The sequence below is a fragment of the Rattus rattus genome, chromosome 7, assembly GCF_011064425.1.
Source record: "Rattus rattus isolate New Zealand chromosome 7, Rrattus_CSIRO_v1, whole genome shotgun sequence".
Taxonomy (NCBI): Eukaryota; Metazoa; Chordata; class Mammalia; order Rodentia; family Muridae; genus Rattus; species Rattus rattus.
In genome coordinates, this window is record NC_046160.1 from 84,010,047 (window position 1) to 84,030,715 (window position 20,669).

General features: G+C 44.2%; 1 protein-coding gene across 10 annotated transcripts in view; it reads right to left on the minus strand.

Moving 5' to 3' along the window:
• The window catches only part of Trim9 (tripartite motif containing 9), a 99,458-nt gene extending 85,870 nt beyond the window's left edge, over positions 1 to 13,588 (minus strand). For 7 of the 10 annotated variants that reach the window (XM_032907891.1, XM_032907890.1, XM_032907886.1 and 4 more), the window contains exon 1: positions 12,580 to 13,587. In XM_032907891.1, coding sequence (XP_032763782.1) covers positions 12,580 to 13,401 — 822 coding nt within the window. In that variant the 5' untranslated portion in view covers positions 13,402 to 13,587. Of the gene's footprint in view, positions 1 to 12,579 lie in introns of all 10 variants that reach the window. The other 3 variants (XM_032907892.1, XM_032907885.1, XM_032907893.1) reach the window with 1 other exon arrangement.
• Positions 13,589 to 20,669: the final 7,081 nt, after the last annotated feature.

Here is a 20,669-nt window from a genome sequence, read left to right on the forward strand (position 1 = left end):
GATATATCTAACACTATAGATTATCAGCTATAGACTATCACAAGAAAGGGCGAAGTACCTGTGTGTGCTACAAAGTGAAGAGAAGTCCACTCATGACTGTGGAGGAAGTCCTTGCATCAGCTCCTAGAGCACCGTGTGCTTGGGTGGAAGAGGTCAAAGTTACTAAAGCTTTGTCCAGGGCTGTCTTAACCTCATTTCCTTATTTGATAATGCTAAAACTTGACACTTCCCTCTACCAAGTGAGTCGCTGTTTAGTTCTCTAATGCTGCCATTCTGAAGTATGTGCAGGTTTGAAGCACCTAATCTGGTATCTTCAGTCTTGAAATCAAGATTACTCATTAAGATACTAGCAGATCTGGGGGGTTGGTGGAAGCCTATTGAGGGATTACCAAGTTCTTGTACCCCAGAACTAAGACTTGGACAGTGACACACAGCATGCAGATAGTACAAGCAACATGAGAGCGTTTATTAAAGAATCCACTTCCAAGACAGGGGACAGGCCTATCAGAGGCGTCCGTTGGTTCAGATGGGAGTGGGACACATGGGAACTTATAGCATAAAACAGTCTTAGCTTAATGCAGCAGGCTTTTCTACACACGCCCATCTGCTTTCAGTTCTGCACACAATTTCATGGGCCGTCTGCCTCAGCATCCACATAGAGGCGTGCGTCTTAGTATTAAAACAGCCATAGGCAACTCTTGGACACCGGGTGCCTCTCTGCCTGGGCCAGTGGTTCCAAATAGTTTTAGTTGGCACACACAAGGATTTGGACAGAGGGCTCGGCCCTCCTTTTCACCAACTTGCTTTTTTCATATGGTAATTTTGCCAGGCTTTGGGATAAGGCTCTCTGGGCCTCACTCTGCCCCCCATTCTCTTGTTTCAATTTGACTCTACTGTAGAATTGCATCCTTCAGACCCTATTCAGAGCAAAAAGAGGCAATCCACGGTAACCAGTGGGACGGAGATGAGGAGATTTGCTCTTGGCATGCTAAGTGTGAGGTGACCGTAGTCCATTCAGATGAAGGTTCCAGGGGACTGCAGATACTGAAGTCGATGCAAATCCTGGATTGATAGCTAGACATGAGCTCAACCAGAAAATCTGAAATCTTGATCATTTGAAATACAGTTAAATGAGTAATCCAAGGTACTTGAGAGACTGAGGCTGAGGGATCACAAGTTCATGGTCAACCTGGGCAACTCAGTGATACTCTTGTCTCAAAATAAAATATGAAAGACGCTGAGGACATAGCTCAAGAGTAGAACATGGGCTAAGCAGGTGAGAAGCCATCGGTTCCATTCCCAGAAGCAAGTTCAAATAATCATGATCTATTTTAGGTACACATACAAGTACATGTCCATCTTGGGTCTACAGAGAATGGTCAAATATGGTGCCTTTAAATAAAGAGCTTGTTAAAGCCAACCTGAAGTTCTGTGTTCATGCACGTTTCAACATTCTATCTTTCTTGTTCCTCAGACTGGAAAGTAGGGAACACTTTATTTAAACACCATTCCGTGTTTTAGCCCCAGCCAATGTAGGCTGACTTCCATGGTGGCAGAAAATGGCCAGATACACCAGCAGCTTGTAAACACAATACTTCCTCCCCACTGATAACATACTGAAAGCTCTTTATGGTATTTCCTTGCTACAGCTTGGCTAGATGATTGATGATCAATAAAACCCATAGCAGCTGATTGCTAGAAGCCCCGGGGATTTGTCTCTGCCACAGAAGACTTATTAGGTTGGATGGAAGTCTAATTTTACATCTGACTTTATGTGATGAAGGCTCCTGGGCTAACATTTCACAGGTGTGAGAGGGAGGATGGTTGGGCATAAGCTATGTGCATGGCTTTATAGGCGTGGTGACTCATTCTGTCCTGGCAATGGCATAAATACCGGTAAGCAATGGATGATGTGGGTGTGTGGTACAGTCAGCTGTTGGTCATTTGCTGTGGTGGGAAGAAATCACAGACCATCCGGAAAGGGAGATTAGGATAGAGTGTGTTATGGAGTCCTGGTCGGCTTTGCACCCAAGCTGCTCTTTAGTCTGTATTATTTGACCTGCCAGGGTTTTACTCAGTCTGCAGTCAGAGCCTGCCATGGCGACCTGTTTTAGGTAACCACCTATGCCCATTTCTGCTGGATGCTTTGTTCAGAGGACAGATGGTGTCTTGCAGTGATATACATGGCAGCTCACAAGCTGCTGTACAAAATACCTCAGCCAGGGTAATTCAGGAGGAACAGAAATTGACTTGGCTCACAGCTTTGGAAGATCAGAACTGCATCTGTTGAGGGCCACCTGAAGTAGCATGACACAGAATGTGTGTCATGGGTGACAGAAAGTGAGAGAGAAGCCAGACTCCTCCTCTCGGCAGGACTCCACACTCTCAGGAACTGGCCCAGCGTTCCTTCCCAATGCCATCAATCCCTCTGAAGCAGAGCCCTCTGACCTGACTAGGCCCGAAAGCTCCCACCTCTCATCAGTGCTGCAAGTGAGGAATAAACGTCTACACTCGGACTTCGGAAGATGGCCTCAGACCACGGCAGGAAAGTTATGAATCACGGTTTTATTTGACGGAGCTTTAATGTGTCCCTGAACCATGACTGTTCACGAGCGGGACTACTCACGGCTCCCTCATCATGTGGCACTGAATGGGGTGGTCATGGAAAGTTGGGGAGCAGTAAGAGGCTCTGAACACAGGATGATTAGATGCACATAATGGATCTGAGGTGTTTGTAAGGCGTGGCTTCCCTGCAGAACATTCAAGTTTGGCACCGTGTGAGTGGTCAAGTCCGGCAAACCACCCTGAGATGCCTCAGATTTGTGGTTCTCATAAGTTGTATATTGCAGTGTCTGTCGTGTACCTACAAAGTTTTCTATTCTTATAGAGGCATGATGGTTTAATCTCTGAAAAGAAAAAAAGACTTGGAAAATATTTTCCCACCACATTCACGAGAATGCAAATATCTAATTAGTACCCTTGGATTAGAGTATCTAGTATCAAAAGTTGACATTTGAGTTTCATTAAAAATTTTTTTCGTTAAAAGTGAAAGACTTGGAGCAGGACAGAATTTCCAGCACATTCTGAAATGTCCCTGAACGGACTCTTGTCATTCTTTTGCTTATAGGTGTTTTCAACATTGACAATTATAAAAATATTGATCAACTCTAAAAGCCACTAAAGATTCTCTATGACCAACAGTATCAAACCCTCAGCCAAGATTTAATTTCTTACACACACACACACATACACACACACACGCTCATACACACACACACACACACACACACACACACACACACACCCCAAAGGATTATTTCCGATATGCTTCTTTACAAGCTATTATTAGTGAATCTTTAATTGGCATACCTTTTATGTACCTGTGTACACAACAGTGTGAAATTTTCTTGGGTGAAAATAGATCATGGGAGGAAAAGTTTAAACTTCACAGACAAGGATGTAGGAAGAAATTGACAGCAGCAAACATAGATTGGATTCCTGAGAGTGGGTTTGAACACATATTCGTGTTTTCAAAAATGCATTCATTAACATTTTGGATGCAGACACAAAGTACACTTGGGCCCCTTTCATTTTAAAAATCCCTTTAATTCTTTTGTGTTATCTTCATCTGTGAATTTTAAGATGTGTTGTTTCATTGAAAGAGGACTGTGACCGAGCTAACAGGTCACCCAGCTCTGGTAGGGAGGCAGGCTGGACCCCTTAGGACCTAATCTTGGCCGTAGCTTGCAGGATGCTCAACAAATCCATCTCCTTTTCCCTTGCCATGTATTTTCCTCATGTAACAGATTTTGTCTCAAGGAAACTTAGGAGAAAAATGACTTTTAATCCCTCAACAACATTTATACTTGAGAAATAAAGGACCCCAGCTGCTCATTAAGGCACCAGATTTAGGAGACCATAGCGTTGTGCTTTAGAGGGCACTGTATTGGAAGATACAGCTAAACAGCCATCAGTGCGAGGGCTGTGTGATCAGATGACCAAGGTTCACTTGGTGTGATTTTATAACATCCCTGCATTCTCTTTCATAGGAAGTTAGGTAGATTATAAAAGTTAAAAAACAAAACATCCAAAATACCAAACTGCTGCAAATGGTATTTGGCTCACTGACTTGCGTATCGTAAGTATTCAGAACATTTGAACAGAAAGTGTTAAATACAAGTTTTAAATTTTGATGATCACTGGCAGGCTAATCTATAAACTTAAAATGCTGGGATTGTGTTAGTAGTAGTTAATCTTCCTTTTGCCAATTTTTTTCCTTCATTAAGTAAATCTTTACCTAACATTCACTAAGTACAAAATATGGGTGGGGACAAGGATAAAATCAGAAAAAAGGAATCCAGTGCAAGCCACTCACATAACAGTTACTTAATGGAGGATGTTAGTCTTTAGAACGCTAATCTGGGAATGCTGGGGAGAAGCATGAACTGAAGGGAGGGCTGAAGAGACCTGAGGGATCAGAGCAGCAAAGCCAAGGACATGGACATAGCATGTCTGCTTCAAACACCCAGGAGGTAAAGCCATGATGTAGAAGAGTTTCTAAAGTCATTAAGAAGAAAGGGGGAGATTTTTCAAGACCAAAAACACTGAAGAATTTTCTTACCTTTTTAGCTTAAAAATCATAGCAAAATTAAGAGAATTCTCTATCTCTATTTTCTTACTGTTTGTTTTTAGAGTTCTGCAGTTAGAGCCGTCTGGAGTTGTAGAGACTGAAGGTGCAGGGATACCTTTGCAGGGATGGCGAATCATCCAGTTCTGGGTGACAGCACGGGCAGGGGGCAAGAGCCAGTTCATTCAAGCTGTATTTAGTTGGAGATGTCAAAGTCTTGCCTAAGAAGTGGGGGAAAGTAAACCCAATGGGTAGGAAGATGGCTGGAAGGTCAGAAGGTCAGATGGGGTGGGGAGGAGGAAACTTAAGTGGCTCACCAGACTGTGACTAGGCCAATGTGTTTCAATTTCATGCAGAAGGGTGAAAGATGGGCCAAACAAAAATACTGTGCTCATGTCCCTGATGCAACTGCAGAAGAAAAGGAAGACCACCTGCCAGCAACTACAAGTTGGCTTGAGCAGCTGTGATAAGAGTGTGTGTGTGTGTGTGTGTGTGTGTGTGTGTGTGTGTGTGTGTGTGTGTGTGTACGTGTGCACGCGTGCATGCGTGCCTGTGAATGTAGATACCCTTGGAGGTCAAAAGACAGCATCAGACTCCCCTAGAGCAATGGTTCTCAAACCTTCCTAATGTTGTGACCCTTTAATACAATTCCTCATGGTTTATGATTGTGATAATAAATAAAATTATTTTGTTACTACTTCATAACTATAATTGTGATGCTATATGAATTATGCAATCAGATTATGTAAATATCTGATACACTGAATATTTGATATGTGACCTCTGTGGGGTTTGAGACCCACAGGCTGAGAACCACTGCCCTAGCGCCAGGCAACTGTGAGCTTCTGGGTCTAAGTGCTGAGAATTGAAGTTAGGTTCTCTGGAGGAGCAGTATAGGCTCTTAACCATGGAGTCATCTCTGTAGCCCTCTCCCTTTTCAATACTGCCCCTTTTCAAGTCAAAAGCATTTTTAAAATAATATTTATACTTAATACAGTTTAATGAGAAACTCAGTTAAACTTACTCTTGGCATTAAGTACATAAAGCCTAACATCAGTCAAAGAAGATGTGTTAATTTTCATTATATGGCCTTAGACTTCTGATGCCTGTGATCATTTTAAAGAATTACAGTATTTACAATAGTAAAGAAGACAGTGTGCACCCAGATCCTTATTTATAAACATTACAAAATCAGGTAGTTCTTTACCTTTGACTCTTGGTATTTAAATGGTAACAAATTTAACTCAACATTTACTTAAGAATTAACATAAGATGTACAAAGGGGGCTTGGGGTGTTCTATTCTGCATAGACAAACTAACAAAACAAAGCCAACCAAATGAACAAAAACCTGAACAATTACTATTACTTTTAACCAAGTTTTCGGCTAATCACTGGTAACAATGTTTCCTAAATATTTCAGCTGCTCAAAAGAAAATGTTTCCAAAAGTTGAATAAGTTTTAAAATGCTGGTCTTGCAGGTTTGTGGCTGACACATGTTATTCCCTCTTCTCTTCCTATCCTATTCTGAGGGATATAGACCAAGACTCTCAGTAGATGTCCCAAGCTCTGTATCATGCCAAGCCCCACATACACAATGTGTTTTTATGCACATGTACACCTGAGGTAAAATTTAGTTTCTAAATTAGAAGGAGATTAATGACAGTTGTAGAAGATGGTAGTTATAACAGTTTATAACAAACGTGATGTGTATAGAGTTTCTTTCTCTCTCAAAATATATTGTATTTGTGGTTCTTGTGATGGCGTGTGCTATACCTAGATGATGTTCTGCACTGAGGTGGATGATGTGGGCTCTGGGACATAATGTGGAGCTACTTAAACCCAAGCACTGCCATCCTGCCGCAGTGCCTCTGATAGTGGACCAACCCGCCAACCGAGGCTGTGCGGTGGATACTTTGGAGAAAAATGAACCACGTCCTGAGTGGGACAGACCAGAATGGTACGAGAGTTCATCACGCCACCCAGAATGGCAAGCAACTTAAAACTCAGAAATTGTTTACGTTTGGAAATTTCCATTGGATACTTTTGAACTCTGTTTGACTTCAATAATTGAAACCACAGAAAGTGAAAGTGTGGGCTAACGAAGGTCACCATATGGAATTATGATATGGCAAAATACAATGGGAACTGTCAGGAGTGTTCAGAATGGAGAGTTCCAAACACTTACCTATGGAAAATTACTGAGAATATAGTTTACAAAATTCTGACCTTGAGTATAGGTCAGTGGGGCTGGAGAGGTGACTCAAGAGGTGGGAGCGCCTGCTGCTTCAGCACAGATCTAGGACTCAATTCCCAGCTCTATATTTGATGGCTTATAGCTGCCTCTGACTCCTGCTCCAGGGGATCTAGCACACTATTCTGGCCTCTATGGGGCATTGAAATGCTTGTGTGCAACACACACACACTTGTGTGGATGTGCACACATACACAAATAAAACAATAAACATTCTGGATTTTTATTATGCATAACATTATGCACAACAAGAGGCTTATTGCCTTTGAAAACAATGTTTATAACTGGCTGAAATCTGATTACTGATCCAGTATGTGCAGGAGATGGTCCTTTAAGAAAGCAGCATCAGGACACATGGATATTTAGCATTCTTTTAAGTATAGCTTCCCTTGGAGTTGTTTGCCAACAACCTCACAATGAAAAAGTCAGAGAAATCAACTAACAGGAACAGGTAGATTTAATGTCCTTTTTGCTTTGCCAAACCAACACTGTCTCGGTATTTGTTTACAGCATCAGAACGCAGTCTTGTAAATACAGTGTTCCAGAGACAATATCTGGAATTAAAAACAATCAGAATCCTCAGTGCAAATGGCCAGTGTTTTAAAATCATACACATTTGTAACTCGGGATTTCTCAGCTTGAAAGTGGCAGACAAACATCACAAAGAGCTGAGGAGAAAAATGTGACCCAGACACTGATGAGTTAAGGAGGTTTGGAGATTGTTAGCACAGCATCGCTTGGTCCATGCTGACCAGCACAGTGAACTCTGGCTTGCCAGGTTCATCCCTGCCACAAGGCAGATTTTGTGGTACTTTCTATGAAATCTTCCTACATCACCTAAGCTGGCTCCTGCTTGTTATAACCAGAAGTCTCTGAAAAAGTTGATCTTAAAATGATATTATTTGCAACAATTGTGCTATTTCATGTCTTAGTTTCACATGAATGGCTCTTTTCCTTCCCTGGATGCCAAGGTTACAGGCTGAGTATCTTGAATTTGTAAATCTAAAATCTGAATATGCCTCAAAAGCCAAACTGGTTTTTAGTTGTGCATGACACCAGAAGTGACAAATTCCTGCCTACCTCAGATGAGTCTCTACTGCAGTGCTGGTAATTCAAAAATCTGGATAAAATGACCCACGGGCTATTTAAATAAAATGCACATGAAATGAGCAACTTTCAGGTTTAAATGTGGGTCCTATCCTAAGATATGTCACTATACTTAGGCAAATATTTCAAAACCCCCTCCCCCCCAAAATCTGAAACATTTCAAGCATTTCAGAGAAGAGGTAAATTGAAAGCCCACACAGTGTCACACGAATGACACCTACATAGGTGAGAAATGTGCTGATAGACAGAATTGTGTGTGCACATCATTTCTAACTACCAAACAACAGATGATAGGGCAGTTAGCTCTTACTTTACACAAGTCAAAATTAATAACATAAACATTTACCACATATTTTCAAATACTTTTGAAAGTATCATTGAGGTTCTTTGCATTCTTGTGGGTGTCAGAGAGAGGCAAGTCTTGCTTAGTCCTGAAAGTAAGTAGCCTGTTAGTTGTGGAGCCTGAAGCTCTTGTCCTCTAGCTTCTTCACTGTGGTTCATTCTTAAAGTTTTCTAAACTTTACTGCCACAGACTTGTAAGGCAAAGAAAAAAAACAACACACACACACACACACACACACACACACACACACACACACACACACACACACACACACACACACAGAGAGAGAGAGAGAGAGAGAGAGAGAGAGAGAGAGAGAGAGAAAGGCCCCACATGGTGGTTCACACCTTTCACCCTAACACCTGGGAGGGAGAGAGAGGATGATCTCTGGGTGTTCCAGGACAGCTTGGTCTACAGAGTGAGTTCTAAGACAGTCAGAGCTACACAGTGAAACCCTGTCTCAAAATAACAATAACAACAACAACAACAACAACAATAATAATAATAATAATAATAATAATAATAATAATAATAATAATAATAAACCAAAATCAACCAGACCCCCAAAGTCATTAAAACTTAAAGAACTTCTCTACTGTTAGAATGGACATTTGAAACAGAAACTGTGGGATTTCACATTAAACTTTACAGTTTTAGTTTTGAATATATCTTATAAGCTTATCTACTGCCCAAACCAAAATATCCATGATAGAAGTAGAAGTAGAAAAAAACAGAATTCAGGTAACCAGGTAATGGACACAAGTCATGACAGGGATACAAAGTTCTTTGTGCCTCAATTCAAGAAGGACAATTCTCTCCTCAGGAACAGTGTCCTAAGACCTGTAAGAATGTTTATATCACACACACACACAATGTTCTTCATGGACTTCAAGTAAAGTACTAGAAAGGGGAAAGGCACAAATGTAAGCTACTAAGCCCAGTGACCACAAGAACATACATTGTAACACACTGTAACATATAGCTAACAGAACGTTACTTTAGAGACATCATCTAAAGAGCTATCATTTTACATACAACTGCTACAGCTAAGCAGACTTTTTTCCAGCATAGTTTAGAAGTAAAAGTATAACCAACTGACAGCTTATTTTAAAATGATTACATTGTAAATCTTAATTTTAAAACAGAGGGAACTTGGTTGGAGGTTGGAGTAGGAGAATCAGGAGTTCAAAGTCATCTTTGGCTACATAAGTCTCAATCTCAAAACACCAAAGTTAATTTAAAAGCAAAGTCATTTGAAAGACCATTCTAGACCAGATCAGGATGAATAGCACATGTTTAGGGTAAAAAGGGAAGGAAAACATTTGCTTGGCAGCACAAACATGAAGAAGGCTTTATGAAACATTTACTGATCCAGTGATTGGTAAACCATCAAGAGTTTAGGACTATGGTGACTCTTGAGAAGTGCTAAAAATTACAAAGTGATGCCTGGCAGTGGTGGTGCACTCCCTTAATCCCAGCACTCAAGAGGCAGAGGCAAACAGATTTCTGTAAGTTTGAGGCAAGCCTCATCTACAAAGTGAGGTCCAGGACAACCAGGCCGTTTATATAAACCATGTCTCAAAAACCAAACCAAACAACAAAAATTTACAAAGTGAGTATGATAATAGTTCCAAATGTCTGCAAACCCCTTTTGTGTTACAAGGTTTTCTATCTGCCTGACTTGGAAAAAAGGAATAGCATATGTGTTAATATAGTATAAAGACTGCTACCAGATATTTGGTTTGGATTATTATTTCATGTATTTTTATGGATTTTCAAAAGTCATAAGTATCTAAAAAATTAACTTGGTAAACTGATGACAAATTTTAACCACTATTAAAGCTACTTGAAAACAATTTTGCCTTGCATGTGCAAGCTAATGACCTCTGCCTCATGGATATTTATTCGTGAGATTTTCTTTAAAAGTAGAAATGGTTACTATCACAGAATATGAATGAAACCATTCACAACTGAATGCCCAGACTCTGAGAGAAGCAGGTATAGTCTTCTGCTCTCCTGTGTCTTGAAGGTCATAGCCATTCTGGCCCAGGAGCATTTTCAGAGACAGAAGTCGTAGGACAGAGTCTAGCTGGGACAATGCAGCTGTACCATGTTATTTTGTTACAAAAACTGAAATTAAGGGATAATGCTGAGTGCTGTTCTAAATCTGTCATTCTCCACCCAGTTTTCCCAGGCCATTTGGTCACTCTGATATTGACTGGACAAATTGAAACTGATTTATTTTTCTGGCAAAATGTGCCAAAATCCAGACGTGGTCTTCTAGCCATTTTATTCCATTTCTCATGTTTTTTTTTTAAAGCAGATATAAAAATTTCAACTCTAATGTCTATCCACAATATCCATTATCAGGCTTCACAAACAGCTTGACATTTCAACTGTACACGGGGCTTGGCAGAGATTTGAAGGCTCCTTTTGGTCTTTGTGGCTAGAGTGTGGGCTTTTCTTCATGAACATGTTGTGGTTCCTACCAATCCCAATTAGCATGCAGCACTAAGGTCTTTGTCCAGGCAGGGCGACTAATTTCTTAGATACTTTGTACAGAAACATGCCTGAGAACTATTTTTTCCAATTTTCAAAATTAAATGTTATTTTTAAAAGCACAATTGGAGAGATGGGCATGGTAGCACATGCCATAAATCCCTTGTCACCTGGGAGACGGGGAAAGAGCTGAGGACGTCCCCCAGTGATTGCTGAAAATGCTGGCAATGAAAATGGCTGTTCCAATCTTAACTGCAGAGAGGGCATCTCTCACAGTTATCGTCTCTAGAGTCCAAGGAATGCTGGCAAACTAGCGGGGACACAGCTGAGGGCTGCAACACCTTATCATTACCTTATTCTTGGGCAGATGACTCTGTGCTGTAAGGACAATTTCTCCTTTGACAACATTGGACAGACCCTCCCAAACCCTCCCAGTAAACAGAATACTTGAAAAGTAAAGCACATCTCTGCAAAGTGGTCTCCTTCCTTCTAAGCAACACAGACATGTTATTAAAAAGAGTGCATTCCTCACAAAGCTTACCTTCCTGTTTTGTATGTGTTAGGGGGAAAGAGCAATACATAAATACAAGGTCAGCATAATTAACATGTGGCACGTTACCATGGTGATACATACTACTGAGAAAAACAAAACAGGGAGCAAAGGGCTGTCTGAAGCAGGGATCATCACAGCCTCCCTCTGGGCTTAACTCAGATCTGAACACAGTCTGTGAGGTAAGAGAGGGTCGCTCTGTCTAGGCACTGGGGAAGAGAATTTCAGGAGAGAAACACCCAAATATAAAGGCTTAGGTGTTGACTGAGGAACAGCAAGAAACACAGAAGCAGAGAGTCAGGGCTAATCAGCAGAAGGGGACTAGAGGAACATGTCAAGTAGGCTTTGCTAGAATGTTCTAAGGATGGTCTGAGAATCACAAGAAGCCATCAGAGTAGAGGAGTTCCATGACAGCATGTCAAAAGCAACCCAAAAGATAATTCTGCTAACAGGTGTCTCGAAGTTTACGTGCAGCTACTGAAAGGGAAAAGGTTTGACCCTGGTGGAATAAGGGTTTGGAGGGAAAGGACGGTTTTAGTTCGCTACCGATCAGAAAACTCTAGTCCTTATGCTCCAGCCTTAGGTCCCCCTCCTCCAAGGGTTAAGGATGCCTTAGGACCACAGGAGTTCTGGGAACCGGGACCTGATTCTCTTCCAGCTGGAGCCAGGTCCAGCTCAGAGCAGGCTCATCAGTATTCTGTCCACGGACCACCCCCGCTGTGCATCAGGGCTTCTGTCTCCTTGTCTGAGACAGTCCCCTGAGGTCTATCCGCCCCCACCGCCCCCACCTGCCCTAGTCTCCTAGGCCCTCAGTCTACCCCATACCAGCGCATGCCCGGAGGCCTCTGCCACCCGCGCGCTTCCGCCAAACCAAATAGGCTTTGCCCTACGGCGGTGGCGACCATAGGTAGGCTGAAGACTGAAGAGGGGGCGGCCTGGACCCAGCTCACAGGCAGAATGCCTGGGGAGGGAGACCCATGCTAAGGCATTCCTGCAACAGCTCTCTGGAGACATTCAACTTCCTTGCGTCGCCTCAAATGTCCCCAGAGCCTCCTGCAATGCACCACAACGCAAGGCAGACTCCGAAGGCACTTGCACGGCGCCCCCACTGGGATGCGCTGTCACCCTAAGAGGGAACCAGTGCTGCAAATCAGGAGGACCTAGGGCGCGGGGAGTCAGGGGTGGGTTGCATAGGACTCACCTTGTGCAATTTCCACATAGCCCCCAAAGCCTTGACTTCGTGGCTGGAGTGTTTGCCCTCCTCCAAGCACTGGTAGCACACCGGCATCTTGCATTGCACGCAGTACATGCTGTGGTTCTCCAGCTCGTGGTCTGTGCAGGTGGAGACCTTGCGCGGGCTCAGCCGTCGGCTTACGCGACCCTGGGCCGGGGGCACCAGACGGTGTTTGGCTAGGGGACCCCTCGGTGGGTGGCAGCGTAGACGGCAAGGGTCGCAGTAGAAGACATCGCACTGTTCGCACATGACCGTGGCTTCCTTGGGCGCCTTCTCACAGAGCTGGCACTTGAGGGCCGCGGCTTTGCTCTGTTGGTAGCGGTCGATGACCCCTTCCAGGACGCGGTTCTTGGGGAAGCCGCGGAGCCCCCGGTCATCCAGAATGAGGCTGCGGTGGCACTGGGGGCAGGTAATGCAGGAGTTGCGGGGCACAGGGGCCAAAGCCGGTGACAGGTGGGTGGGCGGTGGCGGCATAGCAGGGGGGAAAACACGGACGCCGTTGGGCGACTTCTGGCACGGGGTAGTGGGGGCGCTGGCGAAACCTCCGTAGGAGCCATAGCCGCTGTCCGCCTCGCTGTAAAGGCTCATCTTGTCCAGGTCCAGATAGTCATAGTCAGAAACCCCAGAGCCCGAGGCCCGGCGGCTCTGGGGGGACTCGGACTCCGGGGTCTGCACCAGGATGTTGCGGGCGCAAGCCTGGCATAAATTGTGAGAGCAGGGCAGGATGATGGGCTCCCGATAGAAGGAGCCACACACGGGGCATTTTAACTCTTCTTCCATCTCTTCCATGGGGACCTGGCTGGAAGCGAGGCAGCAGAGGCTGCGGCAAACGGGGCCTGACCTGGCGAAGCAGTCGATGGGCCTGTGGTGTCCAGCACCTTGGCCAGCGGCGGCGGTGGTGGCGCCTTTCCGCGTCGCCTAGGCGCCGACTCCCCAGGACGCGCTCTCTCTGTGAGCCGCGGAGCGTCCGCGCTGCGCGCCAGCCCGGGCCCGCCCCCTTCCCGCTGCTAGCCCCGCCCCGCCAGGGAGCCGAGGCTCATCGGACGGCGGCCATGAGAGCTGCGTTCTCATTGGCTTCCCGCCCTGTCTGTCTCCCCTTCTCTGCAGGCCGCAGGGGGCTCAGTGAGTCGGAGCTGGAGCAGCCGCTTGGCTTGCTGAAGCTGGCGCGGGATTTTGGGAGGGGGCTGGAGCAAGGGCCGAGAAGGAGAAGTGGGGCGGGATGATTCATCTCTTTCCACCCCCATCCCCCACAAGCTTCCTTCTGAGCTCGAGTGCAGTCACCCCGGAGCAGGGGGCGTGAGAACCCCTCCCAATCGGGAGTGGGCTGCTGTTGCCTGTCGCCGGCGCTTGGCGCTTGCCTTCCAGCTCTAGTCTGCGCGCCGACCCACCCCTTCTCCTTCCGCTGCTGGCATCAAGCTGGCACCTCCCCCGTGCCTTCCTGGGGGCTTTTGGGCTTTTCTCCAGCACTCAGAAGCAGCTGGAGCGCCCGCATCCATCATGTTTGGGGGAGATGGTTGTGTGTCATGGCTGCAGTGCCCCCTTCTTGCGCCCCCCACCCCCGGTAGCTTTTTCCCTACTCCGAGGCAAAGGCTCAGTATTCCTCCAAAAGCTGTACCACCATCGCTACATGTTTTAAATGTGTGGAGGCCCCTACGCCTTGGAGTGAAGGTACCTAGGTTCTTCTCACCCTCCCAGCCTCTCGAAGCTCATCCCTCAGCATCTGGCTGGGTTTTAGAGAGGCCCCAGTAACATTAGTTGAGTTGCGGCAGGCAGAGTTTGTGTGTTTCTGAGTGCTTATTGTTTGGAAACTAGCTATGTGAACGAATCGCTATGGCATTGCAGATTCCCAATGTTTGATTCCAAACGATATTATCCAATGTCACATGCCCTTAGCATCTACCATAATTTCCAGAATAGGGGGCGGGGTGTTATTTTTGCTTCTGTGAGGTAATGAAGGAATCTAATGATAGCCCTTGTATTCTAACCGATTTCTCTTTTCCCCAAATCGTGCTAGAGATAATGGATCCTGCCCCTTGCCTGCGTAACCCTTAAATGAGGATGACGATAGAATCTTTGAATCAATATATCAGCCTGTTACTCAATGGGTAGAATCTTTGAATCCAGTGACATTCCAAGGAAGTAATTTATCTTGGGGGCACACATAGTTAATTTTCTGAGTGATTCATAAAACAAGTGACAAAAATGGTTTTCAAGTCCCGTGGGATCTTCCAAATTTTCAACTTCCAGTAGATAACGATTATTCATAGCTTCATTTATAATTTAAAAGCACTTTTTTGTCCAGGGAAAAGAAGTACTTTCTATAATCTTTGATTTTTGGAGAAATAGTACAAATAAATTGGATTATCTCGCAAATATATTTTTTAGCACAATGACTACAGTAGTTGATCATTGGTTGTGTGGGAGGAAGAATTCACATTGTTATTTAAAACTATGTTAGTCACAAATCCTACAGGGTTTATTTCTAACCCATATTTTAATTAGTTGAGACCAGAGCTGCTAAGGTATATGCAATCTGTTTACAGGCAAAGAGTTTCTTCAGATTTGATTGGGGGCATTATCTATATTAGTGCAGGATACAAAGACTACATTAGTCCAAAGACACTTTGCTCATGCTAAGTGGTTGATTCTTAAGAAATTGGTGGAGAGGGTCATCCACCCTTGCATGTTACAATACTTTCATGCATTTTGCATTCGCCCGTGCAAGTCAGGGAAACCTTGACTGGCAAAGTATGGAGCTGTCATTCTTCTGGAGTCTGGGCTTTGCCTACCACGGTATACCATGTAAGAGGTCTGGGGATAAACTAGGGTATGCCGTGTAAGAGGTCCGGTCATTAGCAGACAGGCTACCCTTGGTTCACAGCAAAGGGTGGGTGGTCTGAAGACTGTCCAATGGTAGGATTCAGTGTCAGGTACAAATACCCTCAATACGATGCAGACTTACGGAACAGTTGATCAATTAGGAAATAGCTTAAGATGAATTAGCTGTTGGGTGTGTTTGGTCAGGAACTAGCACACCAGTCACTCCTAGAGAGCTCTCCAAATGGCTGCCTCTTGTCTCTTCCAGACATCATGACTTGAGTCAGTCCCCGTAATAAGAACAGTTATTCCCGTTTTTCAGATTAGTGAACTGACTTTCACAATCCAGTACTGGTGAGGCTAGTGTTGGAACCCAAGAATGGGAAGGTTGTAGTTCCTTTTCTTCATTCACCAAGTAAATACTGAGTCCATATTTTGTCAGGTCCCGGCATAACAAAAACTGAAATATTCAACTTTTGCTATCCCACTTAGCTTCTCCGAGAGTTTACCATTTTTAAAATTAATTTCTCTATTTTTGTTAGGCCTTTGAAGATGTCCTCTTGTGTTGTACTACTTGACCATGATGTACTTTAAAGCCCACCACCCCAGGTTATCTTTAAAGGGGAATTAAGAATTCTGAATGCGATTGGTGACATTGTAAAATGTCAGCACGACGGGAGATTGTTTTCTGTTCCAGCTGGTGGTTGACCGAGCCCTGGAGTGTGGGATTGCTGGTCCTGTAGTTTCATCATCCCTGGTAATGACTGCAGATGTTCTCGTCTGTGTAAATACCGGATATGATCCCATGAAACTTACCATTCACCCGAACGATGTTCTTCAGCAATGAGGAGAGCAAATTAGAGGAGCACTGGCAGCTTTTCCACTCTTAAAGGAAAGATGAATGTTTTCTAATGAAAACTACAATTGCTTTTGTATTTCTTAAACTGTAATGCTTGGTGGCTAATTCTGTATTCTCTCTGAGTTAAAGAACAAACACAAGGAAGGAGGTATTTTCTGGTATCCCTCCCCGTTCTCATTTAGAGTCATTTGTCTTTGGATGCGTGGGTGTGGGGGGAGGGGGTGGTTCTTCAGCACCATGTCTGCCTCTGTACAGTCATGCTTCCCACCATGATGATAATGGACTAAACTTCCGTACCTGTGAGCCAGCCGCAGTGAAATGCCGTCCTTTCTAAGAGTCACCGTGGTCATGGCCTCTTCTTGCCAATAGAAACCTTAACTAAGACAGGACCCCAAAGTGGAATTAGAACAATAGCTGCTAGTGCCCAGTTTCTGGATGAGCTCAAACCGGCTTCAGGGCCTTCTTCACTTAGGAGCTGTGCTCAGAATACTCGATGATAGGGGTACTTAAGCCCAGATTCACATTTATGCATGTTATACATCTAGTTATAGCAGGCTGAATTCTGGGTAAAATGGGCTTCTAAGAACAAAGCATACCCCCCTTTCCTGGAAGTGCTTACCCAGGGAGAGGCACAAGGAGAAGAGACTGAAAGTCTCCCCTCTGCCAAGGATGAGTCATCGTTGCTCAGTTCAGCTCATGGCCTTTTCTTTTTCTAAAGAGTGTATTCTTGCTTCCTTGCCTGCTCTAATTAAACTTTTGAGATTTGGATCCACTGTTTCCCCTCTGAATTCTTCTCTTTCAGGAGTATGAGGGCCGAGTGCTACTGGCATAGAGATCAGAGAAAAATAGGGGCGTTACGCACCTTGGGTTAGGAGAGTGCCCATCAATATTGTTAACTGAGACAAGTAGTTTGCATTGGAATTGTTTTACTTTTGTGTTGCTGGGACAAGAATACCTGAGAACAACTTAACAGGGAGAAATTATTTCTTTTGCTCACCTCACTGCTTCAGAGGCTTCAGTCCACCCTGGGTAAAAAAAAAAAAAATGTAGCAGAAAAGAACACTTACATTATGGCCGACAAGAAGCAAAAAGAGAGACAGGAAGGGACCAAGGACAAGATACCCTCAAGACCTACCTGTGGCTTGCTTCCTCCAGGTACGTCAAACTTCCGAAATGCCCAAAGCATCACTGACAGTGCCCACCCTCCAGTTTTAATACATGTGCTTAAGTGGTGTATTTCATATTCAAACTATGACAGGAATCTATGCAGGATACCAAAGGGTTTTGGTAGACTTGACGACGTCCCTCTTTAAACTCTCCATATTTGCATATATCTTTAAATGGTTATGTAACTCTGTAAGAACTTATTAAAGCATTTGCACAAAGTTGTAAATTATGACCACCTCAAGTTCCCAGGCTGGAGCTGGAGGGGTGGGTAGAAGCCATTCCAAATATCCATTTCCGTTTCCCTAGAAACTAACCTGAGATAACCAGACACGAGACAAGGCTCATACAGTAGTAAAGGGAGAAGATGGGGGGAAATTGGGAGGAGAAAGCCAGGAGCATGGGTCTTGAAAGAGCTAAGTAGGCGCACTGGGTCTCAGAGCTTGTAGTTCCAGCCCGTGTTAGGCATGACATTAATTTGGTTTCTCTACTAAATACTCATGGGCCTCTTGTTATCTCTACAATAAACTTTACTCTCTTGATTAGCTTAAGTTTTCCTTTCTTCTTTGTAATCAAAATTTCAAAGTAAAGTTAGTTAATCAGTCATACTTTAGCTGTTTACATCTTTATATCCCATTGAGGCAGGTGCTCTTGGTACCCTGCCTGGCTTGTCTTAGCATGAACTCTTTCATGAAAGACTATCACAAAACCTCTGTGAGCCTTTGAGGACTTTTTCTAGCCAGAAATGCACACTCAGTCCACATACTGGGCAAGCTGAGGCTTCAGGGAGGGAATACTCTTAGAAATAGTACGTGGGGTCAAGGAGAGAGCTCAGTTTTTAAAGTGCCTTCTGTGTAAGGATGAGGGCATGAGTTTGGGTCCCCAGAACTGCCATAAAAGGCAAGCACATTGGTATGTGTCTGTAACTCCAACATAACAGAGGGCAGAGACAGGTAGATGCCTCGAGTCCATCAGCCAGCCAGCACCTCTCAACTGATGAGCTCCAGGATCAGTGAGAGACCGTCTCAAAAATCCAAGTGGAAAGTGATTAAGAAAGATACCTCAGGCATGTTCACACTTACAGATGTTTACCCAAACATATTTATAACCATGAATAATATTCCCCCTCCCCCACAGAGAGAGAAAGAGAGACAGAGAGACAGAGAGAGAATAATCCAAACAAAGTTGCTGTGGTGGTTTGAATAAAAATGGTCCCCATAGACTCATGCATTTAGCCCATAGGGAGTGGCACTCATGGGGGCATGGCCTTGTTGGAGTAGGTGTGACCTTGTGAGAGGAAGTGAATCACTCTGGTCATGGGCTTTAAAGCCTCATATATGCTTAAGCTATGCCCAGTGTGGCACACGGTCTCCTGTCTCCTTCTGTTGTCTGCTGATAAGGTTGACCAACTGCCAGACTCCCTAGCATGAGGATAAGGGCCTGAACTTCTGAAACTGTAAGCCAGCCCCAATTAAATGTTTCCCTTTATTAGAGTTCCTTTGGTCACGGTATCTCTCCTCAGCAATGAAACCCAAAATACCACAGTTGTTAAGTAGGCGAGTGTCTTCCGCATGATGGCTAAAGCCTTGCAGTGGAGTGAGGAAGCTGCCCAGGGTGGCCCTTAACTCGATACCTTCTAAACTTTCCTTACCTCCTTTGCTTAGGGGTGCTCAGTAACCCTAAATAAAATACTTGGATTTAAATTTGTTTCTCAGGGCATGCTTCTTGGAAAAGCCTAATCAAGATAAAGAGTGAGTGAGTTGGGGAGAGAGCAGGTGCGTGTTGAAAAGGGAACTTGGAGTTGTCTGAGGATGCGGAGCAAAAGGAAGTCTCAGTTACTGCTGACGGGGATGCAAAATACAGCATTTTGCAGAATTTAGCAGTTTCCTACAAGGTAAAACCAAGTTTTACTACATAACCCAGCAATTCCACTTCTTGGTGTTTACAAAGTACATTTGTTGAAACCTTATGCCAACATACTGTTTTTGTCTGATAGGGTTTTTATAGTAAAAGTCCATGAACTGAGCAGATTATAAACAATAGAAACTTACCCTGCACAGTTGTGGAGGCGGGGAAGTTTAGTGTCAGTGTGCCAACGTGTTTAGTGTTCAGCGAGGGTTTGCTTTTTGGTATCATAAATGACATTTAGCAGTGTTCTGCGGTAGAAGGGTCAAAGAGATTCTCTGGGGTCTCCCAAGAGGTTGCAGGTCCCATTCATGAAGACAGAGCCTCCCAGGGGCTCCCATTCCTAATGCCATAACTCTGGGGTATAGGATTTCAGTATATGAAATTTGGAGGACGCAAACACTGGATCATTGTATATTTACAACTGCTTTATTTATAATCTCCAGTACTTACCCTCCAGTAAGCAAAAGAACAGGCAGGCATTCTGTGATACATCCAGAAAACAAAGTAAGTAGTGTGATGTGAACTCTCAAATCACAGGAAGAGCCTTGAATGCATGCTACTAAGTGAGGGCAGCCAAGCTAAGAAGGCTTCATATCTCCTGGATCACAGCTTTATATACATATACATATGCATATATACATATGCATATACATATACATATGCATATACATATACATACACACACACACACACATATATATATATATATATATGATCACAAAGCTTCTGTGGTCTTCGTTCTTCCCTTTATCAGTTGCTTGATTACTTTAAGACTCAGTTTGTCCTGCTGTAAGCTGAAGATGCTTGTCGGGGTTATGGTTTGGATAGGAAATGCCCTCAAAAGCTCATGTGTCCAGTGTTGGTCCCCAGTGCAATGTGCTGTGGTGACTGGAGCATGAAGGCTCTTAACTTCATGAATGGGTTAATCCACCAACAGAATCAAGGTTGAACGGAGGCAGCTGGTGGGAATGTGGGAGTTATAGCCTCCTTGAAGGTCACTGGTTATGTTCTGTGTTCTGGATATGGCTTATCCCCTGTCTGTCTGTCTCTCCTTTTCCCTCTTCCCCTCCCTCCCTCCCTCCCTCTCTCCCTCTCTTCTCTGCTTCTTGTCTGCCACAAGATGAGCTGGGTGACTGAACTATATTGCCCCTGCTTTGACCATCAGCCCAGGAACAGTGGAGTCAGTGGACTGAAGCCTCGGAGACTGAGAAACCTTCCTCTTTGAACTTGATTTCTTTTAGGAATTTGTCAAAGTGATGCAAAATTGACCAACACAATAATTTGGTTTCAGATTCTTAGACTTGTTAGG